The sequence below is a fragment of the Somniosus microcephalus genome, unplaced genomic scaffold (assembly GCF_052327205.1).
Source record: "Somniosus microcephalus isolate GS21.2 unplaced genomic scaffold, FLI_Smic_1.0 unresolved_chr1, whole genome shotgun sequence".
Lineage (NCBI taxonomy): Eukaryota > Metazoa > Chordata > Chondrichthyes > Squaliformes > Somniosidae > Somniosus > Somniosus microcephalus.
In genome coordinates, this window is record NW_028225179.1 from 6,074,369 (window position 1) to 6,101,839 (window position 27,471).

The 27,471-nt window shown below is 62.1% G+C and overlaps 2 protein-coding genes across 2 annotated transcripts in view; both read right to left on the minus strand.

Moving 5' to 3' along the window:
• The window catches only part of LOC147093349 (RING finger protein 112-like), a 232,672-nt gene extending 226,277 nt beyond the window's left edge, over positions 1 to 6,395 (minus strand). Inside the window, exons 1-3 of the mRNA XM_085974283.1 lie at positions 6,295 to 6,395; positions 4,481 to 4,531; positions 3,113 to 3,169 (exon numbers count right to left, since the gene is read on the minus strand). Of these exons, the coding sequence (XP_085830409.1) occupies positions 3,113 to 3,169; positions 4,481 to 4,531; positions 6,295 to 6,315 (129 nt within the window). The 5' untranslated portion in view covers positions 6,316 to 6,395. The remainder of the gene's footprint in view (positions 1 to 3,112; positions 3,170 to 4,480; positions 4,532 to 6,294) is intronic.
• Positions 6,384 to 27,471, minus strand: part of LOC147093351 (uncharacterized) — a 94,028-nt gene continuing 72,940 nt past the window's right edge. Inside the window, exon 7 of the mRNA XM_085974192.1 lies at positions 6,384 to 6,399. Coding sequence (XP_085830318.1) covers positions 6,384 to 6,399 — 16 coding nt within the window. The remainder of the gene's footprint in view (positions 6,400 to 27,471) is intronic.

Sequence of the window (27,471 nt, forward strand, 5' to 3'; positions counted from 1 at the left end):
GGCCTGGGGACGGCAGAGGGCCCAACGATGGCAGAGGGTACGGGGACGGCAGTGGGCCCGGGGATGGCAGAGGGGGCCGGGGATGGCAGAGAGCCCGGGGACGGCAGAGGGCCCGGGGACGGCAGAAGGCCCGGCAGAAGGCCCGGGGACGTCAGAGGGCCCAGGGACGGTAGAGGGCCCGGGGACGGCGGAGGGCCCTGGGTCGGCAGAGGGCCCTGGGACGGCAGAGGAGGCCGGGGACAGCAGAGGGCCCGGGGATGGCAGAGGGGCCTGGGGACAGCAGAGGGCCCGGGGATGGCCGGGGGATGGCAGAGGGGGCCGGGGACAGCAGAGGAGCCCGGGGATGGCAGAGGGCCCGGGGACAGCAGAGGAGCCCGGGGACGGCAGAGGAGCCCGGGGACGGCAGAGGAGCCCGGGGACGGCAGAGGGCCCGGGGATGGCAGAGGGCCCGGGGACTGCAGAGGAGCCAGGGGACGGCAGAGGGGGCCGTGGACGGCAGAGGGCCCGGGGATGGCAGAGGGCCCGGGGACTGCAGAGGAGCCGGGGGACGGCAGAGGGGGCCGGGGACGGCAGAGGGCCCGGGGTCGGCAGGGGGCCCAGGGACGGCAGAGTGGCCCGGGGACGGCAGGGTGTCCGGTGATGGCAGAGGGGCTCGGGGATGGCAGAGGGCTCGGGGATGGCAGAGGACCCGGGGGCAGCAGAGGAGCCCAGGGACGGCAGAGGGGGCCCGGGGATGGCAGAGGGCCCAGGGACAGCAGAGGGCCCGCGGACGGCAGAGGGGCCCGTGGATGGCAGAGGGCTCGGGGACGGCAGAGGCCTCGGGGATGGCAGAGGGCCCGGGGACGGCAGAGGTCCCGGGGATGGCAGAGGAGGCCGGGGACGGCAGAGGGCCCGGGGACGGCAGAAGGCCCGTGGACAGCAGAGGAGCCCGGATACTGCAGAGGGCCTGGGTACGGCAGAGGACCCGGGGACGGCAGAGGGCCCGGGGACGGCAGAGGTCCCGGGGATGGCAGTGGGCCCGGGGACGGCAGAGGAGCCCGGGGATGGCAGAGCAGCCCGTGGACGGCAGAGGGCCCAGGGACGGCAGAGGGCCCGGGGACGGCTGAGGGCCCGGGGACGGCAGAGGACCCGGGGATGGCAGTGGGCCCGGGGACGGCAGAGGGCCCGGGGACGGCAGAGGACCCCAGGGACGGCAGAAGGCCCGGGGACGGCAGAGGGCCCGGGGACGGCCGGGGGATGGCAGAGGGGGCCGGGGACGGCAGAGGAGCCCGGGGATGGCAGAGGGCCCGGCAACGGCAGAGGAGGCCGGGGACGGCAGAGGAGGCCAGGGACGGCAGAGGGCCCGGGGATGGCAGAGGGCCAGGGGACGGAAGAGGGCCCAGGGACGGCAGAGGGCCCGGGGACTGCAGAGGGCCCGGGGATGGCAGAGAGCCCGGGGATGGCAGAGGAGGCCGGGGACGGCAGAGGAGGCCAGGGACGGCAGAGGGCCCGGGGATGGCAGAGAGCCCGGGGATGGCAGAGGAGGCCGGGGACGGCAGAGGAGGCCAGGGGACGGCAGAGGGCCCAGGGATGGCAGAGGGCCTAGGGGCGGCAGAGCGCCCGGGGACGGCAGAGGAGGCCGGGGCCAGCAGAGGGCCCGGGGACGGCAGACGGGGCTGGTGACCGCAGAGGAGCCCAGGGATGGCAGAGGCGCCCGGGGACGGCAGAGGATTCCGGGGATGGCAGAGGGCCCGGGGACAGCAGAGGGCCCGGGGACGGCAGAGGAGTCCGTGGACGGCAGAAGGCCCGGGGAAGGCAGAGGGCCCAGGGGCGGCAGAGGGCCCGGGGGCGGCAGAGGAGCCGGGGGATGGCTGAGGAGCCCGGGTAAGGCAGAGGGCCCGGGGACGGCAGAGGGCCCGGGGATGGCAGAGGGCCCGGGTCGGCAGAGGTCCCAGGTACGGCAGAGGGCCCGGGGAAGGCAGAGGGCCCGTGGACGGCAGAGGGAGCCAGGGATGGCAGAAGGCCCGGGGACAGCAGAGGGCCCAGGAACAGCAGAGGGCCCGGCAGAAGGCCCGGGGACATCAGAGAGCCCAGGGATGGCAGAGTGCCTGGGGACGGCAGAGGGCCCAGGGTCGGCAGAGGGCACGGGGACGGCAGTGGGCCCGGGGACGGCAGAGGGGGCCGGGGACGGCAGAGAGCCCAGGGACGGCAGAGGGCCCGGGACGGCAACGGGCCCGGGGACGGCAGAAGGCCCGGAGACAACAGAGGGCCCGGGGACGGCAGAAGGCCCGGGTCATCAGAGGGCCCGGGGACGGCAGAGGGCCCGGGGACGGCAGAGGAGGCCGGGGACAGCAGTGGGTCCGGGAACGTCAGTGGGGGCCGGGGACGGCAGAGGGCCCGGGGACGGCAGAGGGCCCGGGGACGGCAGAGGGCCCGGGGACGGCAGAGGAGGCCGGGGATGGCAGAGGGCCCAGGGACGGCAGAGGGGGCAGTTGCTGCCCCGGCCACACGCACGCCTCCCTGACCCTGTCGGACACAGCATCCAGCAGGAAGTCAGGGGGTGCGACTGAAGATCGCAGCCAGGGCGCGAGTGGGTCGATGGCATCATCGCTGGAGGTGCAGCTCCACGGGGCACTAACGGTTACCGCCATCCCTAACCTCCTGCTGAATTTCCCGGGAGGCGTTAGCAACGCTGCGCCTGGGCACTAGTTGCTTTGCGCCCTCTTAGGCGTTAATCAGAGAGGCAAATCAACCGAATTTTGCCCCCTACCTCTGTGACCAACCTTTTGGTCACCTGCCCTAATTTCTCCTTATAAGGCTCGGTGTCAAATATTTTGCCTTAAAATACTCCTGTGAAGTGCCTTGGGACGTTTTATTAGGTTAAAGGCGCTATATAAATACAAGTTGTTGTTGGTATTGTTGTAAAGCGCTTTGGGATGTCCTGTGGTTGGGAAATGTGCTGTTTAAATGAGAGTCTATCTTTCACTCTTTCCTTATTTTCTTTCTCTCTCTCTTTTTTCGTTCTTTCACCCTCTCTCTCTTGTTTTCTCTCTTTCTCTGCAAAGGGATATGGGTAGGTGAAGGGAGTGGGCCTGACAGGGCGATGGAAATGAAACAATTATGGGTCCAATACCTGAATTGGTTCCAAGTCAAAAACCTTCCCAACTTGTTCCGCCACTTCGAGAAACATCTGCAAAGGAAGCAGAAACAAGTCACTCCTCGCCACGAGCATCTTCTTTCCCCCGGTGACCCCGTGCTACAGTATGGGTTGTACAGACAATGGTGACTGTCCAGTATTGGAGCGATGGCCATTCTTCCAGACCATTGGAGGAACTACAATGAGAAGGGCCCAATCATTGCCCCCCCCCCCGTCCACCTGTAGCCTTTCATGAGAGGTACGGAGGTCAACTGTATCTCCCTGGCACTGCTCAAGCCAAGATCGGCTAACTCAGCACTGGCCGGGGATGGTGTGTGTGTTTGTGGGGCTGGCTCAGTCCCACACTGGGTGAGATCAGGCTAACTGAGAATAGACCGGGGATGGAGCCTGGGCCTTTCCTGCTCTGTGTCTGTGGGGTTCAGTCCCACACTGGGTGTGGGATCAGCACAGGCCAGGGATGGAGCCTGGGCCTTTCCTGCTCTGTGTGTGAGGGGCTCAGTACCACACTGGGTGTGGGATCAGCACAGGCCGGGGATGGAGCCTGGGCCTTTCCTGCTCTGTGTGTGAGGGGCTCAGTCCCACACTGGGTGAGATCAGGCAAACTTAGCACAGGCCGGGGATGGAGCCTGGGCCTTTCATACTTTGTGTGTGTGAGGGGCTCAGTCCCACACTGGGTGTGGGATCAGCACAGGCCGGGGATGGAGCCTGGGCCTTTCCTGCTCTGTGTCTGTGGGGTTCAGTCCCAAACTGGGTGTGGGATCAGCACAGGCCAGGGATGGAGCCTGGGCCTTGCCTGCTCTGTGTGTGAGGGGCTCAGTAACACACTGGGTGTGGGATCAGCACAGGCCGGGGATGGAGCCTGGGCCTTTCCTGCTCTGTGTGTGTGTGAGGGGCTCAGTACCACACTGGGCGTGGGATCAGCACAGGCCCGGTTGGAGCCTGGGCCTTTCCTGCTCTGTGTGTGAGGGGCTCAGTCCCACACTGGGTGAGATCCACACAGGCCGGGGATGGAGCCTGGGCCTTTCCTGCCCTGTGTGCATGTGAGGGGCTCAGTGCCACACTGGGTGTGGGATCAGCACAGGCCGGGGATGGAGCCTGGGCCTTTCCTGCTCAGTGTGTGTGAGGGACTCAGTCCCACACTGGGTGAGTGATCAGCACAGGCCGGGGATGCAGCCTGGGCCTTTCCTGCCCTGTGTGCGTGTTGCCATGAATGAGTTTTCACTTGTCGAGTCCCATCTAACTAAGACGTGGGTACTTTTCTGGTTACATTGTGTGAAGGGGATGGTAGAATGGGGATGGGGGGCAATGGTGTAATCAGTGAAATGAATTAAATCAGGACCCCACCTCTAAATATTCCAGGTCTGTCTGGCTGATTTTGTTGCGAGTGTTAAATATCTGAAAGAGAGGAGAAAGGGGTCAGAATCGAGGGAAACAACCGCGACTCGATAAATTCTTCCTGTTATAATACAGCACAACCCCACCATCCGAGTGCCGGAATATACCCCGAGTGCCGGAGTATACCCCGAGTGCCGGAGTATACCCAGAGTGCCGGAGTATACCCCGAGTGCCGGAGTATACCCCGAGTGCCGGAATATACCCCGAGTGCCGGAATATACCCCGAGTGCCGGAATATACCCCGAGTGCCGGAGTATACCCCGAGTGCCGGAAAATACCCCGAGTGCCAGAGTATACCCAGAGTGCCGGAGTATACCCCGAGTGCCGGAGTATACCCCGAGTGCCGGAATATACCCCGAGTGCCGGAATATACCCCGAGTGCCGGACTGTGTTACAATAAGCCCTGTGTGTTATACTGAGTGTTATAATATACCCCGAGTGTTATACTGAGTGTTATAAGATACCCTGAGTGTTATAATATACCCTGAGGTTATACTGATTGTTATAAGATACCCTGAGTGTTGTAATATACCCTGAGGTTATACTGAGTGTTATAATATACCCTGAGTGTTATAATATACCCTGAGGTTATACTGAGTGTTATAATATACCCTGAGTGTTATAATATACCCTGAGTGTTATAATATACCCTGAGTGTTATACTGAGTGTTATAATATACCCTGTGTGTTATACTGAGTGTTATAATATACCCTGTGTGTTATACTGAGTGTTATAATATACCCTGAGTGTTATACTGAGTGTTATAATATACCCTGAGTGTTATACTGAGTGTTATAATATACCCTGAGGTTATACTGAGTGTTATCATCTACCCTGTGTGTTATACTGAGTGTTATAATATACCCTGAGTGTTATACTGAGTGTTATAATATACCCTGAGTGTTATACTGAGTGTTATAATATACCCTGAGTGTTATAATATACCCTGTGTGTTATACTGAGTGTTATAATATACCCTGTGTGTTATACTGAGTGTTATAATAAACCCTGTGTTTTATACTGAGTGTTATAATATACCCTGTGTGTTATACTGAGTGTTATAATACACCCTGTGTGTTACACTGAGTGTTATAATATACCCTGAGTGTTATAATATACCCTGAGGTTATACTGAGTGTTATAATATGCCCTGTGTGTTATACTGAGTGTTATAATATACCCCGAGTGTTATACTGAGTGTTATAATATACCCTGTGTGTTATACTGAGTGTTATTATATACCCTGTGTGTTATACTGAGTGTTCTAATATACCTGTGTGTTATACTGAGTGTTCTAATATACCTGTGTGTTATACTGAGTGTTCTAATATACCCCGAGTGTTATACTGAGTGTTATAATATACCCTGTGTGTTATACTGAGTGTTATTATATACCCTGTGTGTTATACTGAGTGTTATAATATACCCCGAGTGTTATACTGAGTGTTCTAATATACCTGTGTGTTATACTGAGTGTTCTAATATACCTGTGTGTTATACTGAGTGTTATAATATACCCCGTGTGTTATACTGAGTGTTCTAATATACCTGTGTGTTATACTGAGTGTTATAATATACCCTGTGTGTTATACTGAGTGTTATAATATACCTGTGTGTTATACTGAGTGTTCTAATATACCTGTGTGTTATACTGAGTGTTATAATATACCCCGAGTGTTATACTGAGTGTTATAATATACCCCGAGTGTTATACTGAGTGTTATATCTTTCTGCTGAAGGGAGGTACAGAGTGTTGACTCACGATGTGTGATCCCAGTAACATGCTGAATGCCGACAGCTGAAGACTGATGTTTTTATCACGTTTGATGCCATCACACCCCTCTGTATCCACTAGGAAGAGTGCCATCTGTAAACAGAGAGGGAGAGGTGACGCGTTATAAGTGGTGCCTGTCAATCTGTGCCTGGGATTTGTTTCTGACCTGTGCTCTCCCCTTCGGAACGGGTGTCTCTCCTTCCCCGCTCCTTCTATAACCAAATCTCCCCTTCAAGTATTGATCCAATTCCCCTGATAAAGTTACTCTTGAATCTGCTTCCACCACCATTTCAGGCAGTGTGTTCCAGAACATCATACTTCGCACGTAAAAAGATTCTCCTCTCCCTCTGGTTCTTTTGCCAATTAATTTAAATCTATGTCCTCTGTTTACAGACCCTGCCGCCAGTGTAACCAGTTTCTCTCGACGCTATCAAAACCCCTCATAATTTCAGAGGGGCAGTACTGAGTGAGTGCTGCACTTTCAGAGGGGCAGTATTGAGGGAGCGCCGCACTGTCGGAGGGGCAGTACTCAGGGAGCGCTGCACTGTCGGATGGGCAGTACTAAGGATGCGCTGCACTGTTGCAGGGGCAGTACTGAGGGCGCGCTGCACTGTCGGATGGGCAGTACGAAGGACGAGCTGCAATGTCGCAGGGGCAGTACTGAGGGCGCGCTGCACTGTCGGATGGGCAGTACTGAGGGTGCGCTGCACTTTCAGAGGGGCAGTATTGAGGGAGCACCGCACTGTCAGTGTGGCAGTACTGAGGGAGCGCCGCACTGTCGGAGGGGCAGTACTCAGGGAGCACTGCACTGTCGGATGGGCAGTACTGAGGGCGCGCTGCACTGTCGCAGGGGCAGTACTGAGGGAACGCCGCATGGTCAGAGGTGCGGTACTGGGGGAGCGCCACACTGTTGGAGGGGCAGTACTGAGGGAGCGCTGCACTGTCGGATGGGCAGTACTGAGGGCGCACTGCACTATCAGAGGGACATTATTAAGGGAGCACCGAACTGTCGGAGGTGCAGGACTGAGTGAGCACTGCACTGTCGGAGGGGCAGTACTGAGGCAGCACTGCAATGTCGGAGGGGCAGTACTGAGGGAGTGCCACACTGTCGGAGGGGCAGTACTGAGGGAGCACCGCACTGTCGGAGGGGCAGTACTGAGGGAGCGTAACACTGTGGGAGGATCAGTACTGAGGGAGCACCGCACTGTCAAAGGGGCAGTACTGAGGAAGCGCTGCACTGTCAGAGGGTCAGTTCTGAGGGAGGGCTGCACTATCGGTGGGGCAGTACTGACAGAGCGCTGCACTGTTGGAGGGGCAGTGCTGAGGGAGAGCTGCACTGTTGGAGAGATAACACAGAGGGAGCGCCGGACTGTCGGAGGGGCAGTACTGAGGGAGTGCAGCACTCTCGGAGGGGCAGTACTGAGGGAGAGTCACACTGTCAGAGGGTCAGTACTGAGGGAGCGCCGCACTGTCGGAGTGTGAGTACTGAAGGAGCGCTGCACTGTCAGTGGGGCAGTACTGAGGGAGCGCCGTACTGTCGGAGGGGCATTACTGAGGGAGAGCTGCACTTTTGTAGTGTCAGTACTGCAGGAGCGCTGCACTGTTGGAGGGGCATTACATAGGGAAAGCTGCACTGTTGGAGGGACAGTACTTCGGGAATGTTGCATTGTTGGTTGGCAGTACTTAGGGAGGGCAGTACTGAAGGGGCACCGCAATGTCGGGGGGGCTGTACTGACAGTGTGCTGATCATTCAGAGGGGCAGTACTGAGGGAGTTCTGAATTGTGGGAGGGGTTGCACTGAAGGAGTACCGCACTGTCAGAGGGGAGTGCTGAGGGAGCATAGGAATGTCGGAGGGGCAGTACTGAGAGAGTGGAGCACTGTCAGAGGGGCAGTACTGAGGGTGTGCAGCGCTGTCGGAGGGGCAGTACTGGGGGAGTGCCGCACTGTCAGAGGGGCGGTACTGAGGGAGCGCTGCACTGTCGGAGGGGAAGTACTGAGGGAGCGCCGCACTGTCGGATGGTCAGTACTGGGGGAACGCTGCACTGTCGGAGGGGCAGTACTGAGGGAGCGCTGCACTGTCGGAGGGGCAGTAATGATGGAGCGCCGCATTGTTAGATGGGCAGTACTGAGGGAGTGCCGCACTGTCGGAGGGGCAGTACTGGGGGAGAGCCGCACAGTCGGAGGGGCAGTACTGAGGGAGCGCTGCACTGTCGGAGAGGTAGTAATGAGGGAGCGCTGCACTGTCGGAGAGGTAGTAATGAGGGAGCGCTGCACTGTCGGAGAGGTAGTAATGAGGGAGCGCTGCACTGTCTGAGGGGCAGTACTGAGGGAACATTGCACTGTCGCAGGGGCGGTACTGAGGGAATGCTGCACTGACGGAAGGGCTGTACTGAGGGAACACTGCACTGTCGGAGGCACAATGCTGAGGGAGCACTGCACTGTCGGACGGTCAGCACTGATGGTGTGCGGCACTGTCGGAGGGGCTGTACTGAGGAAACATCGCACTGTCGGAGGGTGAGTACTGAGGAAGCACTTCACTGTCGGAGGGGCAGTACTGAGGGAGCCCTGCACTGTCGGAGGGGCTGTACTGAGCAAACGCTGCACTTATGGAAGGGCTGTACTGAGGGAGCGCCGCGCTGATGGAAGGGCTGTTCTGAGGGAGCGCCACACTGTCAGAGGGGCAGTACTGAGGGTGCGCTGCATTGTCAGACGTGCAGTACAGAGGGAGCACTGCACTGTCGGAGGGTCAGTACTGAGGGGGCAATGCGCTGTCTGAGGGGCTGAACTGAGTGAGCGCCGCTCTGACGGAGGGTCAGTACTGAGAGCGGCGTGCACTGCCGGAGGGGCAGTACTGAGGGAATACCGCACTGTCGGAGGGTCAGTACTGAGTGAGTACCACACTGTCAGAGGGTCAATACTGAGGGAGCGTGGCCTTGTTTGAACGGCAGTATTGATGGAGTGTCGCTCTGTTGGAGGGTCAGTACCGAGGGTGCGCTGCACTGTCGGAGGGGCAGTACTGAGGGAGCGTTGCACTGTCGGAGGGGCAGTGCTGAGGGAGCGCTGCACTGTCGAAGGGTCAGTACTGAGGGTGCACTGCACGGTCGGAGGGGCAGTACTGAGGGAGCACTGCACTGTCGGAGGGGCAGTGCTGAGGGAGCACTGCACTGTCGCAGGGTCAGTACCGAGGGTACGCTGCACTGTCGGAGTGCCAGTACCGAGGGAGTGCCGCACTGTCGGAGGGGCAGTACTGAGGGAGTGCTGCACTGTCGGAGGGGCCGTACTGAGGGAGCACTGCTCTCTCGGAGTGGCAGTACTGAGAGAGCGCTGCACTGTCGAAGGGGCAGTACTGAGGGAGTGCTGGACTGTCGGAGGGGCAGTACCAATGGAGCATCGCTCTGTTGGAGGGTCAGTACTGTGGAAGCACTGCACTGTCGGAGGCTGAGTAATGAGGAGTACCGCACTGTCAGAGGGGCAGTACTGAGGTAGTGCTCAGCTGTCGGAGAGGCAGTGCTGAGGGAGCTCTGGACTTTTGGAGGTTCAGTACTGAGGGGGCACCGCACTGTCAGGGGGCAGTAATGAAGGAGCGCTGTTATTTCGGTGGCGCTCTACTGAGGGAGCGCTGCACTTTCTGAGGGGCAGTATTGAAGGAGCGCCGCACTGTCGGAGGGGCAGTATAGAAGGAGCGCCGCACTGTCGGAGGGGCGGTACTGAGAGAGTGCCGCACTCTCGGTTGGGCAGTACTGAGGGAGTGCTGCAATGTCGGAGGGGCAGTGCTGAGGGAGCGCTGCACTGTCAGCGGCGCAGTACTGAGGGAGCACTACTCTATCAGAGGGTCAGTACTGAGGGAGTGCTGCACTGTCGGAGGAGCAGTACTGAGGGAGCGCTGCACTGTCGGAGGGTCAGTACTGACGGAGTGCTGCACTGTCGGAGGAGCAGTACTGAGGGAGCACTACTCTATCAGAGGGTCAGTACTGAGGGAGTGCAGCAATGTCGGAGGGTCAGTACTGACGGAGTGCTGCACTGTCGGAGGAGCAGTACTGAGGGAGCGCTGCACTGTCGGAGGGTCAGTACTGAGGGAGCACCGCACTGTCGGAGGGTCAGTACTGAGGGAACCCCGCACAGTCGGAGTGTCAGTACTGAGGGAGCACCGCACTAACGGGGGGGCAGTACTGAGGGAGCGCTGCACTGTCGGAGGAGCAGTACTGAAGGAGCGCTGTACTGTCGGAGGGGCAGCACTGAGGGAGTGCCGCACTGTCGGAGGGGCAGTACTGAGGGAGCGCCGCACTGTTGGAGGGTTAGTACTGAGGGAACGCTGCACTGTGAGAGGGGCAGTACTGAGGGAGCGCTGCACTGTCGGTGGGGCATTACTGAGGGAGTGCTGCACTGTCGGAGGGGCAGTTTTGAGGGAGTGCTGCACTGTCGGAGGGGCAGTATTGAGGGAGTGCCGCACTGTCGGAGGGGCAGTACTTATGCAGTGCCGCACTTTCGGAGTGGCAGTACTGAGGGAGCACTGCACTGTCGGAGGGTCAGTACTGAGGGAGCGCTGCACTGTCAGAGGGGCAGTTTTGAGGGAGCGCTGCACTGTTGGGGGGTCAATACTGAGGGGGTCCTGCACTGTCGGAGGTTCAGTACTGAGGGAGCACCGCACTGTCGGAGGGTCAGTACTGAGGGAGCGCCGCACTGATGGAGGGGCAGTTCTGAGGGAGCGCCGCACTGTCGGAGGAGCAGCACTGAGGGAGCACTGCACCGTCGGAGGGGCAGTACTGAGAGAGTGCTGCACTGTCGGAGGGGAGGTACTGAGGGATTGCTGCACTATCGTAGAGTAGGCACTGAGGGAGTGCTGCACTGTCCGAGTGTCAGTACTAAGGGAGCGCTGCACTGTCGGAGGGGCAGTACTGAGGGAGCGCTGCACTGTCGGAGTGTCAGTACTGATGCAGCACAGCACTGTCATAGGGGCAGTACTGAGGGAGCGCCACACTGTCGGAGGGGCATGACTGAGGGAGCACGGCACTGTAGGAGAGTAGGTACTGAGGGAGCGCTGCACTGTCGGAGGGGCAGTACTGAGGGAGTGCTGCACTGTCGGAGGGGCAGTACTGACGGACCGCCGCACTGTTGGAGGGGCAGTACTGAGGGAGCGCAGCACTGTTGGAGGGCAGTACTGAGGGAGCGCCACACTTTCGGAAGTGCTGTACTGTGGGAGCGCTGCACTGTCGGAGGGGCAGTACTGAGGGAGCACCGCAATGTCAGAGGGGCTGTACTGAGGGAGTGCCGCACTGTTGGAAGGGCTGCACTCAGGGAGTGCTGCACTGTCGGGGGGGCAGCACTGAGGGAGCGCCGCACTGTCAGAGGGGCAGTGCTGAGGGAGCGCCGCACTGTCGGAGGGTCATTACTGAGGGAGCGCCGCACTGTCAGAGGGGCAGTACTGAGGGAGCGCCGCACTGTCGGAAGGGCAGTACTGAGGGAGTGCTGCACAGTCGGAGGACCAGGACTGAGGGAGTGCTGCACTGTCAGAGGGTCAGTGCTGAGGGAGCGCTGCAGTGTCGGAGGGGCAGTACTAAGGGAGCTCCGCACTGTCGGAGAGTCAGTACTGAGGCAGCGCTGCACTGTGAGAGGAGCATTACTGAGGGAGCGCTGCACTGTTGGAGGGCCAGTACTGAGGGAGCGCTGCACTGTCGGAGGGGCAGCACTGATTGAGCGCCGTACTGTCAGAGGGGCAGTACTGAGGGAGTGCTGCACTGTCGGCGTTTCAGTACTGAGGGAGCGCCGCACTGTCGTGGAGCAGTACTGAGGGAGTGCTGCACTGTCGGAGGGTCAGTACTGACGGAGTGCTGCACTGTCGGAGGAGCAGTACTGAGGGAGCGCTGCACTGTCGGAGGGTCGGTACTGAGGGAGCACCGCACTGTCGGAGGGCCAGTACAGAGGGAGCGCTGCACTGTCGGAGAGGCAGTACTGAGGGAGCGCTGCACTGTCGGAGGGCAGTACTGAGGGCGCGCAGCACTTCTGGAAAGGCAGTACTGAGGGAGCACCGCATTGTCGGAGGGGAAGTACTGAGGGAGCGAAGCACTGTCGGAGGGGCAGTAGTGAGGGAGCGCCGCACTGTTGGAGGGCAGTACTGAGGGAGCGCCGCACTTTCGGAAGGGCAGTATTGAGGGAGCGCTGCACTGTCGGAGGGGCAGTACTGAGGGAGCGCTGCACTGTCGGAGGGGCTGCACTGAGGGAGTGCTGCACTGTCGGAGCGGCAGTTCTGAGGGAGCGCCGCACAGTCAGAGGGGCAGTGCTGCGGGAGCGCCGCACTCTCAGAGGGGCAGTACTGAGGGAGCACCGTACTGTCGGCGGGGCAGTATTGAGGGAGCGCTGCACTGTCGGAGGGGCAGTACTGAGGGAGCGCTGCACTCTCGGAGGGGCAGTACTGAGGGAGCGCTGCACTGTCGGAGGGCCAGTACTGAGAGAGCGCTGCACTGTCGGCGGGGCGGTACTGAGTGAGCGCCGCACTGTCGGAGGGGCAGTACTGAGTGAGCGCCACGCTGTTGTAGGAGCAGTGATGAGTGAGCGCCGCGCTGTCGGAGGGACAGTACTGAGTGACCGCCGCTCTGTCGGTGGGGCAGTACTGAGGGAGCACCGCACTGTCAGAGGGACGGTACTGAGGGAACACCACAATGTCGGAGGGGCAGTACTGAGGGAGCGCTGCACTGTCGGAGAGGCGGTACTGAGGGAGCGCCGCACTGTTGGAGGGGCAGTACTGAGTGAGTGCCGCACTGTCGGAGGGACGGTACTGAGGGAACGCCACACTGTCGGAGGGGCAGAACTGAGGGAGCGCAGCACTGTTGGAGGGCAGTACAGAGGGAGCGCTGCACTGTCGGAGGGGCAGTACTGAGGGAGTGCTGCACTGTCGGAGGGGCGGTACTGAGGGAGCGCCGCACTGTCGGAGAGGGGGTACTGAGTGAGCGCCGTGCTGTTGTAGGGGCAGTGCTGAGTGAGCACCGCGCTGTCGGAGGGACAGTACTGAGCGAGCACCGCACTGTCGGAGGGACGGTACTGAGGGAGCGCCAAACTGTCGGAGGGGTGGTGCTGAGGGAGCGCCGCACTGTCGGAGAGGGGGTACTGAGGGAGCGCCGCACTGTTGGAGGGGCAGTACTGAGTGAGCGCCGCACTGTCGGAGGGGCGGTACTGAGGGAGTGCAGCACTGTCAGAGGGGCAGTACTGAGGGAGCGCCGCACTGTCGGAGGGGCAGTACTGAGGGAGCGCCGCACTGTCGGAGGGGCAGTACTGAGGGAGTGCCGCACTGTCGGAGGGGCAGTACTGAGGGAGCGCCGCACTGTTGGAGGGTTAGTACTGAGGGAGCGCTGCACTGTGAGAGGGGCAGTACTGAGGGAGCGCTGCACTGTCGGTTGGGCAGTACTGAGGGAGTGCTGCACTGTCGGAGGGGCAGTTTTGAGGGAGTGCTGCACTGTCGGAGGGGCAGTATTGAGGGTGCGCCGCACTGTCGGAGGGGAAGTACTTATGCAGTGCCGCACTTTTGGAGTGGCAGTACAGAGGGAGCACTGCATTGTTGGAGGGTCAGTACTGAGGGAGCGCTGCACTGTCAGATGGGCAGTACTGAGGGTGCACTGCACTGTCAGAGGGGCAGTTTTGAGGGAGTGCTGCACTGTTGGGGGGTCAATACTGAGGGAGTCCTGCACTGTCGGAGGGTCAGTACTGAGGGAGCAACGCACTGTCGGAGGGTCAGTACTGAGGGAGCGCCGCACTGATGGAGGGGCAGTTCTGAGGGAGCGCCGCACTGTCGGTGGAGCAGCACTGAGGGAGCACTGCACTGTCGGAGGGGCAGTACTGAGAGAGTGCTGCACTGTCGGAGGGGCAGTACTGAGGGAGTGCTGCACTATCGGAGAGTAGGCACTGAGGGAGTGCTGCACTGTCCGAGGGTCAGTACTGAGGGAGCGCTGCACTGTCGGAGGGGCAGTACTGAGGGAGCGCTGCACTGTCGGAGTGTCAGTACTGATGCAGCACAGCACTGTCAGAGGGGCAGTACTGAGGGAGCGCCACACTGTCGGAGGGGCATGACTGAGGGAGCACGGCACTGTAGGAGAGTAGGTACTGAGGGAGCGCAGCACTATCGGAGGGGCAGTACTGAGGGAGTGCTGCACTGTCGGAGGGGCAGTACTGACGGACCGCCGCACTGTTGGAGGGGCAGTACTGAGGGAGCGCAGCACTGTTGGAGGGCAGTACTGAGGGAGCGCCACACTTTCGGAAGTGCTGTACTGTGGGAGCGCTGCACTGTCGGAGGGGCAGTACTGAGGGAGCGCCGCAATGTCAGAGGGGCTGTACTGAGGGAGCGCCGCACTGTCGGAGGGGCTGCACTGAGGGAGTGCTGCACTGTCGGAGGGGCAGCACTGAGGGAGCGCCGCACTGTCAGAGGGGCAGTGCTGAGGGAGCGCCGCACTGTCGGAGGGTCATTACTGAGGGAGCGCCGCACTGTAGGAGGGGCAGTACTGAGGGAGCGCCGCACTGTCGGAAGGGCAGTACTGAGGGAGTGCTGCACAGTCGGAGGACCAGGACTGAGGGAGTGCTGCACTGTCGGAGGGTCAGTGCTGAGGGAGCGCTGCAGTGTCGGAGGGGCAGTACTGAGGGAGCTCCGCACTGTCGGAGAGTCAGTACAGAGGCAGCGCTGCACTGTGAGAGGAGCATTACTGAGGGAGCGCTGCACTGTTGGAGGGCCAGTACTGAGGGCGTGCTGCACTGTCGGAGGGGCAGCACTGATTGAGCGCCGTACTGTCAGAGGGGCAGTACTGAGGGAGTGCTGCACTGTCGGAGTTACAGTACTGAGGGAGCGCCGCACTTCTGGAAAGGCAGTACTGAGGGAGCGCCGCATTGTCGGAGGGGAAGTACTGAGGGAGCGAAGCACTGTCGGAGGAGCAGTACTGAGGGAGCTCTGCACTGTCGGAGGGGCAGTACTGAGGGAGTGCTGCACTGTCAGAGGGGCAGTACTGAGGGAGTGCTGCACTGTCGGAGAGTAGGCACTGAGGGAGCGCTGCACTGTCGGAGGGGCAGTACTGAGGGAGCGCTGCACTGTCGGAGGGGCAGTACTGAGGGAGTGCTGCTCTGTCGGAGGGGCAGCACTGAGGGAGTGCTACACTGTCGGAGAGTAGGCACTGAGGGAGCGCAGCACTGTTGGAGGGCAGTACTGAGGGAGCGCTGCACTGTCGGAGGGGCAGTATTGAGGGTGTGCTGCACTGTCCGAGGGGCAGCACTGAGGGAGCGCTGCACTCTCGGAGGGGCAGGACAGAGGAAGTGCTGCACTGTCGGAGGGACAGTACTGAGGGAGCGCTGCACTGTCGGAGGGGCAGTACTGAGGGAGCGCTGCACTGTCGGAGGGCAGTACTGAGGGCGCGCAGCACTTCTGGAAAGGCAGTACTGAGGGAGCGCCGCATTGTCGGAGGGGAAGTACTGAGGGAGCGAAGCACTGTCGGAGGGGCAGTAGTGAGGGAGCGCCGCACTGTTGAAGGGCAGTACAGAGGGAGCGCCGCACTTTCGGAAGGGCAGTATTGAGGGAGCGCTGCACTGTCGGAGGGGCAGTACTGAGGGAGCGCCGCACTGTCGGGTGGGCTGTACTGAGGGAGCGCCGCACTGTCGGAGGGGCTGCACTGAGGGTTTGCTGCACTGTCGGAGCGGCAGTTCTGAGGGAGCGCCGCACAGTCAGAGGGGCAGTGCTGAGGGAGCGCCGCACTCTCAGAGGGGCAGTACTGAGGGAGCACCGTACTGTCGGCAGGGCAGTACTGAGGGAGCGCTGCACTGTCGGAGGGGCAGTACTGAGGGAGCGCTGCACTCTCGGAGGGGCAGTACTGAGGGAGCGCTGCACTGTCGGAGGGCCAGTACTGAGAGAGCGCTGCACTGTCGGCGGGGCGGTACTGAGTGAGCGCCGCACTGTCGGAGGGGCAGTACTGAGTGAGCGCCACGCTGTTGTAGGAGCAGTGCTGAGTGAGCGCCGCGCTGTCGGAGGGACAGTACTGAGTGACCGCCGCTCTGTCGGAGGGGCAGTACTGGGGGAGCACCGCACTGTCGGAGGGACGGTACTGAGGGAACACCACACTGTCGGAGGGGCAGTACTGAGGGAGCGCTGCACTGTCGGAGAGGCGGTACTGAGGGAGCGCCGCACTGTTGGAGGGGCAGTACTGAGTGAGTGCCGCACTGTCGGAGGGACGGTACTGAGGGAACGCCACACTGTCGGAGGGGCAGAACTGAGGGAGCGCAGCACTGTTGGAGGGCAGTACTGAGGGAGCGCTGCACTGTCGGAGGGGCAGTACTGAGGGAGTGCTGCACTGTCGGAGGGGCGGTACTGAGGGAGCGCCGCACTGTCGGAGAGGGGGTACTGAGTGAGCGCCGCGCTGTTATAGGGGCAGTGCTGAGTGAGCACCGCGCTGTCGGAGGGACAGTACTGAGCGAGCACCGCACTGTCGGAGGGACGGTACTGCGGGAGCGCCACACTGTCGGAGGGGTGGTGCTGAGGGAGCGCCGCACTGTCGGAGAGGGGGTACTGAGGGAGCGCCGCACTGTTGGAAGGGCAGTACTGAGTGAGCGCTGCACTGTCGGAGGGGCGGTACTGAGGGAGTGCAGCACTGTCAGAGGGGCAGTACTGAGGGAGCGCCGCACTGTCGGAGGGGCAGTACTGAGGGAGCGCCGCACTGTCGGAGGGGCAGTACTGAGGGAGTGCCGCACTGTCGGAGGGGCAGTGCTGAGGGAGCGCCGCACTGTTGGAGGGTTAGTACTGAGGGAGCGCTGCACTGTGAGAGGGGCAGTACTGAGGGAGCGCTGCACTGTCGGTGGGGCAGTACTGAGGGAGTGCTGCACTGTCGGAGGGGCAGTTTTGAGGGAGTGCTGCACTGTTGGAGGGGCAGTATTGAGGGTGCGCTGCACTGTTGGAGGGGCAGTACTTATGCAGTGCCGCACTTTTGGAGTGGCAGTACTGAGGGAGCACTGCACTGTCGGAGGGTCAGTACTGAGGGAGCGCTGCACTGTCAGATGGGCAGTACTGAGGGTGCACTGCACTGTCAGAGGGGCAGTTTTGAGGGAGTGCTGCACTGTTGGGGGGTCAATACTGAGGGAGTCCTGCACTGTCGGAGGGTCAGTACTGAGGGAGCACCGCACTGTCGGAGGGTCAGTACTGAGGGAGCGCCGCACTGATGGAGGGGCAGTTCTTAGGGAGCGCCGCACTGTCGGTGGAGCAGCACTGAGGGAGCACTGCACTGTCGGAGGGGCAGTACTGAGAGAGTGCTGCACTGTCGGAGGGGCAGTACTGAGGGAGTGCTGCACTATCGGAGAGTAGGCACTGAGGGAGTGCTGCACTGTCCGAGGGTCAGTACTGAGGGAGCGCTGCACTGTTGGCGGGGCAGGTCTGAGGGAGCGCTGCATTGTCGGAGTGTCAGTACTGATGCAGCACAGCACTGTCAGAGGGGCAGTACTGAGGGAGCGCCACACTGTCGGAGGGGCATGACTGAGGGAGCACGGCACTGTAGGAGAGTAGGTACTGAGGGAGCGCCGCACTATCGGAGGGGCAGTACTGAGGGAGTGCTGCACTGTCGGAGGGGCAGTACTGACGGACCGCCGCACTGTTGGAGGGGCAGTACTGAGGGAGCGCAGCACTGTTGGAGGGCAGTACTGAGGGAGCGCCACACTTTCGGAAGTGCTGTACTGTGGGAGCGCTGCACTGTCGGAGGGGCAGTACTGAGGGAGCGCCGCAATGTCAGAGGGGCTGTACTGAGGGAGCGCTGCACTGTCAGAGGGGCTGCACTGAGGGAGTGCTGCACTGTCGGAGGGGCAGCACTGAGGGAGCGCCGCACTGTCAGAGGGGCAGTGCTGAGGGAGCGCCGCACTGTCGGAGGGTCATTACTGAGGGAGCGCCGCACTGTCGGAGGGGCAGTACTGAGGGAGCGCCGCACTGTCGAAAGGGCAGTACTGAGGGCGTGCTGCACAGTCGGAGGACCAGGACTGAGGGAGTGCTGCACTGTCAGAGGGTCAGTGCTGAGGGAGCGCTGCAGTGTCGGAGGGGCAGTACTGAGGGAGCTCCGCACTGTCGGAGAGTCAGTACTGAGGCTGCGCTGCACTGTGAGAGGAGCATTACTAAGGGAGCGCTGCACTGTTGGAGGGCCAGTACTGAGGGAGCGCTGCACTGTCGGAGGGGCTGCACTGATTGAGCGACGTACTGTCAGAGGGGCAGTACTGAGGGAGTGCTGCACTGTCGGAGTTTCAGTACTGAGGGAGCGCCGCACTGTCGTGGGGCAGTACTGAGGGAGTGCTGCACTGTCGGAGGGTCAGTACTGACGGAGTGCTGCACTGTCGGAGGAGCAGTACTGAGGGAGCGCTGCACTGTCGGAGGGTCAGTACTGAGGGAGCACCACACTGTCGGAGGGCCAGTACTGAGGGAGCGCCGCACTGTCGGAGAGGCAGTACTGAGGGAGCACCGCACTGTCGGAGGAGCAGTACTGAGGGAGCTCTGCACTGTCGGAGGGGCAGTACTGAGGGAGTGCTGCACTGTCAGAGGGGCAGTACTGAGGGAGCGCTGCACTGTCGGAGGGGCAGTACTGAGGGAGCGCTGCACTGTCGGAGTGTCAGTACTGATGCAGCACAGCACTGTCAGAGGGGCAGTACTGAGGGAGCGCCACACTGTCGGAGGGGCATGACTGAGGGAGCACGGCACTGTAGGAGAGTAGGTGCTGAGGGAGCGCTGCACTATCGGAGGGGCAGTACTGAGGGAGTGCTGCACTGTCGGAGGGGCAGTACTGACGGACCGCCGCACTGTTGGAGGGGCAGTACTGAGGGAGCGCAGGACTGTTGGAGGGCAGTACTGAGGGAGCGCCACACTTTCGGAAGTGCTGTACTGTGGGAGCGCTGCACTGTCGGAGGGGCAGTACTGAGGGAGCGCCGCAATGTCAGAGGGGCTGTACTGAGCGAGCGCCGCTCTGTCGGAGGGGCAGTACTGAGGGAGCGCCGCACTGTCGGAAGGGCAGTACTGAGGGAGTTCTGCACAGTCGGAGGACCAGGGCTGAGGGAGTGCTGCACTGTCGGAGGGTCAGTGCTGAGGGAGCGCTGCAGTGTCGGAGGGGCAGTACTGATGGAGCTCCGCACTGTCGGAGAGTCAGTACTGAGGCAGCGCTGCACTGTGAGAGGAGCATTACTGAGGGAACGCTGCACTGTTGGAGGGCCAGTACTGAGGGAGCACTGCACTGTTGGAGGGGCAGCACTGATTGAGCACCGTACTGTCAGAGGGGCAGTACTGAGGGAGTGCTGCACTGTCGGAGTTTCAGTACTGAGGGAGCGCCGCACTGTCGTGGGGCAGTACTGAGGGAGTGCTGCACTGTCGGAGGGTCAGTACTGACGGAGTGCTGCACTGTTGGAGGAGCAGTACTGAGGAAGCGCTGCACTGTCGGAGGGTCAGTGCTGAGGGAGCACCACACTGTCGGAGGGCCAGTACTGAGGGAGCGCCGCACTGTCGGAGAGGCAGTGCTGAGGGAGCACCGCACTGTCGGAGGAGCAGTACTGAGGGAGCTCTGCACTGTCGGAGGGGCAGTACTGAGGGAGTGCTGCACTGTCAGAGGGGCAGTGCTGAGGGAGGGCTGCACTGTCGGAGAGTAGGCACTGAGGGAGCGCTGCACTGTCGGAGGGGCAGTACTGAGGGAGCGCTGCACTGTCGGAGGGGCAGCACTGAGGGAGTGCTGCACTGTCGGAGGGGCAGCACTGACGGAGTGCTACACTGTCGGAGAGTAGGCACTGAGGGAGCGCAGCACTGTCGGAGGGGCAGTACTGAGGGAGTGCTGCACTGTCAGAGGGGCAGTACTGAGGGAGTGCTGCACTGTCGGAGAGTAGGCACTGAGGGAGCGCTGCACTGTCGGAGGGGCAGTACTGAGGGAGCGCCACACTTTCGGAAGTGCTGTACTGTGGGAGCGCTGCACTGTCGGAGGGGCAGTACTGAGGGAGCGCCGCAATGTCAGAGGGGCTGTACTGAGGGAGCACCGCAATGTCGGAGGGGCTGCACTGAGGGAGTGCTGCACTGTCGGAGGGGCAGCACTGAGGGAGCGCCGCACTGTCAGACGGGCAGTGCTGAGGGAGTGCCGCACTGTCAGAGGGTCATTACTGAGGCAGCGCCGCTCTGTCGGAGGGGCAGTACTGAGGGAGCGCCGCACTGTCGGAAGGGCAGTACTGAGGGAGTGCTGCACAGTCGGAGGACCAGGGCTGAGGGAGTGCTGCACTGTCGGAGGGTCAGTGCTGAGGGAGCGCTGCAGTGTCGGAGGGGCAGTACTGATGGAGCTCCGCACTGTCGGAGAGTCAGTACTGAGGCAGCGCTGCACTGTGAGAGGAGCATTACTGAGGGAACGCTGCACTGTTGGAGGGCCAGTACTGAGGGAGCGCTGCACTGTTGGAGGGGCAGCACTGATTGAGCGACGTACTGTCAGAGGGGCAGTACTGAGGGAGTGCTGCACTGTCGGAGTTTCAGTACTGAGGGAGCGCCGCACTGTCGTGGGGCAGTACTGAGGGAGTGCTGCACTGTCGGAGGGTCAGTACTGACGGAGTGCTGCACTGTCGGAGGAGCAGTACTGAGGGAGCGCTGCACTGTCGGAGGGTCAGTGCTGAGGGAGCACCACACTGTCGGAGGGCCAGTACTGAGGGAGCGCCGCACTGTCGGAGAGGCAGTGCTGAGGGAGCACCGCACTGTCGGAGGAGCAGTACTGAGGGAGCTCTGCACTGTCGGAGGGGCAGTACTGAGGGAATGCTGCACTGTCAGAGGGGCAGTACTGAGGGAGTGCTGCACTGTCGGAGATGAGGCACTGAGGGAGCGCTGCACTGTCGGAGGGGCAGTACTGAGGGAGTGCTGCACTGTCGGAGGGGCAGCACTCAGTGAGTGCTGTACTGTCGGAGGGGCAGCACTGAGGGAGTGCTACACTGTCGGAGAGTAGGCACTGAGGGAGCGCAGCACTGTTGGAGGGCAGTATTGAGGGAGCGCTGCACTGTCGGAGGGGCAGTACTGAGGGTGTGCTGCACTGTCCGAGGGGCAGCACTGAGGGAGCGCTGCACTCTCGGAGGGGCAGGACAGAGGAAGTGCTGCACTGTCGGAGGGACAGTACTGAGGGAGCGCTGCACTGTCGGAGGGGCAGTACTGAGGGAGCGCTGCACTGTCGGAGGGCCGTACTGAGGGCGCGCAGCATTTCTGGAAAGGCAGTACTGAGGGAGCGCCGCACTGTCGGAGGGGAAGTACTGAGGGAGCGAAGCACTGTCGGAGGGGCAGTAGTGAGGGAGCGCCGCACTGTAGGAGGGCAGTACTGAGGGAGCGCCGCACTTTCGGAAGTGCAGTACTGAGGGAGCGCTGCACTGTCGGAGGGGCAGTACTGAGGGAGCGCCGCACTGTCGGGTGGGCTGTACTGAGGGAGCGCCGCACTTTCGGAGGGGCTGCACTGAGGAAGTGCTGCACTGTCGGAGGGGCAGTTCTGAGGGAGCACCGCACGGTCAGAGGGGCAGTGCTGAGGGAGCGCCGCACTCTCAGAGGGGCAGTACTGAGGGAGCACCGTACTGTCGGCGGGGCAGTACTGAGGGAGCGCTGCACTGTCGGAGGGGCGGTACTGAGGGAGCGCTGCACTGTCGGCGGGGCGGTACTGAGTGAGCGCCGCACTGTCGGAGGGGCAGTACTGAGTGAGTGCCGCGCTGTTGCAGGAGCAGTGCTGAGTGAGCGCCGCGCTGTTGGAGGGACAGTACTGAGTGACCGCCGCACTGTCGGAGGGGCAGTACTGAGGGAGCGCCGCACTGTCGGAGGGACGGTACTGAGGGAACGCCACACTGTCGGAGGGGCAGTACTGAGGGAGCGCTGCACTGTTGGAGAGGCGGTACTGAGGGAGCGCCGCACTGTTGGAGGGACAGTACTGAGTGACCGCCGCACTGTCGGAGGGGCAGTACTGAGGGAGCGCCGCACTGTCGGAGGGACGGTACTGAGGGAACGCCACACTGTCGGAGGGGCAGTACTGAGGGAGCGCTGCACTGTCGGAGAGGGGGTACTGAGGGAGCGCCGCACTGTTGGAGGGGCAGTACTGAGGGAGCGCTGCACTGTCGGAGAGGCGGTACTGAGGGAGCGCCGCACTGTTGGAGGGGCAGTACTGAGTGAGTGCCGCACTGTCGGAGGGGCGGTACTGAGGGAGTGCCGCACTGTCGGAGGGGCAGTACTGAAGGAGCGCCTCACTGTCGGAGGGGCAGTACTGAGGGAGCGCCGCTTTGTCAGAGGGGCAGTACTGAGGGAGTGCGGCACTGTCGGAGGGGCAGTACTGAGGGAGCGCCACACTGTTGGAGGGTTAGTACTGAGGGAGCGCTGCACTGTGAGGGGGCAGTACTGAGGGAGCGCTGCACTGTCGGTGGGGCAGTACTGAGGGAGTGGTGCACTGTCGGAGGGGCTGTACTGAGGGAGCGCTGCATTGTCGGAGGGGCAGTTTTGAGGGAGTGCTGCACTTTCGGATGGGCAGTATTGAGGGAGCGCCGCACTGTCGGAGTGGCAGTACTGAGGGAGTGCCGCACTTTCGGAGTGGCAGCACTGAGGGAGCGCTGCACTGTCGGAGGGTCAGTACTGAGGGAGCGCTGCACTGTCGGAGGGGCGGTACTGAGGGTGCTCTGCACTGTCAGAGGGGCAGTTTTGAGGGAGTGCTGCACTGTCGGGGGGTCAGTACTAAGGGATTCCTGCACTGTCGGAGGGTCAGTACTGAGGGAGCACCGCAATGTCGGAGGGTCAGTAGTGAGGGAGCGCCGCACTGATGGAGTGGCAGTACTGAGGGAGCGCCGCACTGTCGGAGGAGCAGTACTGAGGGTGCACTGCACTGTCGGAGGGGCAGTACTGAGGGAGTGCTGCACTGTCGGACGGGCAGTACTAAGGGAGTGCTGCACTGTCGGAGAGTAGGCACTGAGGGAGCGCTGCACTGTCGGAGGGTCAGTACTGAGGGAGCGCTGCACTGTCGGAGGCACAGTGCTGAGGGAGCGCTGCACTGTCGGAGTGTCAGTACTGATGGAGCACAGCACTGTCAGAGGGGCAGTACTGAGGGAGCGCCACACTGTCGAAGGAGCATGACTGAGGGAGCACGGCACTGTAGGAGAGTAGGTACTGAGGGATCGCTGCACTGTCGGAAGGGCAATACTGAGGGAGAGCTGCACTGTCGGAGGGGCAGTACTGATGGACCGCCGCACTGTCGCAGGGGCAGTACTGAGGGAGCGCAGCACTGTTGGAGGGCAGTGCTGAGGGAGCGCCGCACTTTCGGAAGTGCAGTACTGTGGGAGCGCTGCACTGTCGGAGGGGCAGTACTGAGGGAGCGCCGCACTGTCGGAGGGGCTGTACTGAGGGAGCACCGCAATGTCGGAGGGGCTGCACTGAGGGAGTGCTGCACTGTCGGAGGGGCAGCACTGAGGGAGCGCCGCACAGTCAGAGGGGCAGTGCTGAGGGAGCGCCGCACTGCCGGAGGGTCATTACTGAGGGAGCGCTGCACTGTCGGAGGGGCAATACTGAGGGAGCGTCGCACTGTCGGAAGGGCAGTACTGAGAGAGTGCCGCACTGTCGGAGGGGCAGTACTGAGGGACCGCCGCACTGTCGGAAGGGCAGTGCTGAGGGAGCGCTGCACTGTCGGAGGGGCAGTACTGAAGGAGATCCGCACTGTCGGAGGGTCAGTACTGAGGCAGTGATGCACTGTGAGAGGGGCATTACTGAGGGAGCGCCGCACTGTCGGAGGGGCAGCACTGATTGAGCGCCGTACTGTCAGAGGGGCAGTACTGAGGGAGTGCTGCACTGTCGGAGGTCAGTACTGAGGGAGCGCCGCACTGTCGTAGGGGCAGTACTGAGGGAGTGCTGCACTGTCGGAGGATCAGTACTGACGGAGTGCTGCACTGTCGGAGGGGCAGTACTGAGGGAGTGCTGCACTGTCGGAGGGGCAGTACTGACGGACCGCCGCACTGTTGGAGGGGCAGTACTGAGGGAGCACAGCATTGTTGGAGGGCAGTACTGAGGGAGTGCCACACTTTCGGAAGTGCAGTACTGTGGGAGCGCTGCACCGTCGGAGGGGCAGTACTGAGGGTGGGCCGCAATGTCGGAGGGGCTGTACTGAGGGAGCGCCGCACTGTTGGAGGGGCTGCACTGAGGGAGTGCTGCACTGTCGGAGGGGCAGCACTGAGGGAGCGCCACACTGTCAGAGGGGCAGTGCTGAGGGAGCGCCGCACTGTCGGAGGGTCATTACTGAGGGAGCGCCGCACTGTCGGAGGTCAGTACTGAGGGAGCGCCGCACTGTCGTAGGGGCAGTACTGAGGGAGTGCTGCACTGTCGGAGGGTCAGTACTGATGGAGTGCTGCACTGTCGGAGGGGCAGTACTGACGGAGTGCTGCACTGTCGGAGGGGCAGTACTGAGGGAGCGCTGCACTGTCAGAGGGTCAGTACTGAGGGAGCACCGCACTGTCGGAGGGTCAGTACTGAGTGAGCGCCGCACTGTCGGAGAGGCAGTACTGAGGGAGCACCACACTGTCGGAGGAGCAGTACTGAGGGAGCGCTGCACTGTCGGAGGGGCAGTACTGAGGGAGAGCTGCACTGTCGGAGGGGCAGTACTGAGGGAGTGCTGCACTGTCGGAGAGTAGGCACTGAGGGAGCGCTGCACTGTCGGAGGGGCAGTACTGAGGGAGCGCTGCACTGTCGGAGGGGCAGTACTGAGGGAGTTCTGCACTGTCGGAGGGGCAGCACTGAGGGAGTGCTACACTGTCGGAGAGTAGGCACTGAGGGAGCGCAGCACTGTTGGAGGGCAGTACTGAGGGAGCGCTGCACTGTCGGAGGGGCAGTACTGAGGGTGTGCTGCACTGTCCGAGGGGCAGCACTGAGGGAGCGCTGCACTCTCGGAGGGGCAGGACAGAGGAAGTGCTGCACTGTCGGAGGGACAGTATTGAGGGAGCGCTGCACAGTTGGAGGGGCAGCACTGAGGGAGCGCTGCACTGTCGGAGGGCAGTACTGAGGGCGCGCAGCACTTCTGGAAAGGCAGTACTGAGGGAGCGCCGCACTGTCGGAGGGGCAGTACTGAGGGAGCGCCGCACTGTCGGAGGGGCAGCAGTGAGGGAGCGCCGCACTGTTGGAGGGCAGTACTGAGTGAGCGCCGCCCTTTCGGAAGGGCAGTACTGAGGGAGCGCTGCACTGTCGGAGGGGCAGTACTGAGGGAGTGCCGCACTGTCGGATGGGCTGTACGGAGGGAGCGCCGCACTGTCGGAGGGGCTGCACTGAGGGAGTGCTGCACTGTCGGAGGGGCAGTTCTGTGGGAGCGCCGCACAGTCAGAGGGGCAGTGCTGAGGAAGCGCCGCACTCTCAGAGGGGCAGTACTGAGGGAGCACCGTACTGTCGGCGGGACAGTACTGAGGGAACGCTGCACTGTTGGAGGGGCAGTACTGAGGGAGCGCTGCACTCTCGGAGGGGCAGTACTGAGGGAGCGCTGCACTGTTGGAGGGCCAGTACTGAGAGAGCGCTGCACTGTCGGCGGGGCGGTACTGAGTGAGCGCCGCACTGTCGGAGGGGCAGTACTGAGTGAGCGCCGCGCTGTTGTAGGAGCAGTGCTGAGTGAGCGCCGCGCTGTAGGAGGGACAGTACTGAGTGACCGCCGCACTGTCGGAATGGCAGTACTGAGGGAGCGCCGCACTGTCGGACGGACGGTACTGAGGGAACGCCAAACTGTCGGAGGGGCTGTACTGAGGGAGCACTGCACTGTCGGAGAGGCGGTACTGAGGGAGCGCCGCACTGTTGGAGTGGCAGTACTGAGTGAGCGCCGCACTGTCGGAGGGGCGGTACTGAGGGAGTGCCGCACTGTCGGAGGGGCAGTACTGAGAGAGCACCGCAGTGTCGGAGGGGCAGTACTGAGGGAGCGTTGCATTGTCAGAGGGGCAGTACTGAGGGAGTGCCGCTCTGTCGGAGGGGCAGTACTGAGGGAGCGCCACACTGTTGGAGGGTTGGTACTGAGGGAGCGCTGCACTGTGAGGGGGCAGTACTGAGGGAGCGCTGCACTGTCGGTGGGGCAGTACTGAGGGAGTGCTGCATGTCGGAGGGGCAGTACTGAGGGAGCGCTGCATTGTCGGAGGGGCAGTTTTGAGGGAGTGCTGCGCTTTCGGAGGGGCAGTATTGAGGGAGTGCTGCACTGACGAAGGGGCAGTACTGAGGGAGCACCGCACTGTCGGAGGGTCAGTATTGAGGGAGCGCCGCACTGACGGAGGGGCAGTACTGAGGGAGCGCCGCACTGTCGGAGGAGCAGTTCTGAGGGAGCACTGCACTGTCGGAGGGGCAGTACTGAGGGAGTGCTGCACTGTCGGAGGGGCAGTACTGAGGAAGTGCTGCACTGTCGGAGAGGAGGCACTGAGGGAGTGCTGCACTGTCGGAGGGTCAGTACTGAGGGAGCGCTGCACTGTCGGAGGCGCAGTACTGAGGGAGCGCTGCACTGTCGGAGTGTCAGTACTGATGGAGCACAGCACTGTCAGAGGGGCAGTACTGAGGGAGCGCCACACTGTTGGAGGGCAGTGCTGAGGGAGCGCCGCACTTTCGGAAGTGCAGTACTGTGGGAGCGCTGCACTGTCGGAGGGGCAGTACTGAGGGAGCGCCGCACTGTCGGAGTGGCTGTACTGAGGGAGCACCGCAATGTCGGAGGGGCTGCACTGAGGGAGTGCTGCACTGTCGGAGGGGCAGCACTGAGGGAGCGCCGCACTGTCAGAGGGGCAGTGCTGAGGGAGCGCTGCACTGTCGGAAGGGCAGTACTGAGGGAGTGCCGCACTGTCGGAGGGGCAGTACTGAGGGAGCGCCGCACGGTCGGAGGGTCATTACTGAGGGAGTGCTGCACTGTCGAAGGGTCAGTACTGAGGGAGCGCCGCACTGTCGTAGGGGCAGTACTGAGGGAGTGCTGCACTGTCGAAGGGTCAGAACTGATGGAGTGCTGCACTGTCGGAGGCGCAGTACTGAGGGAGTGCTGCACTGTTGGAGGGGCAGTACTGACGGACCGCCGCACTGTTGGAGGGGCAGTGCTGAGGTGTGCGCAGCATTGTCGGAGGGTCAGTACTGAGTGAGCGCCGCACTGTCGGAGAGGCAGTACTGAGGGAGCACCACACTGTCGGAGGAGCAGTACTGAGGGAGCGCTGCACTGTCGGAGGAG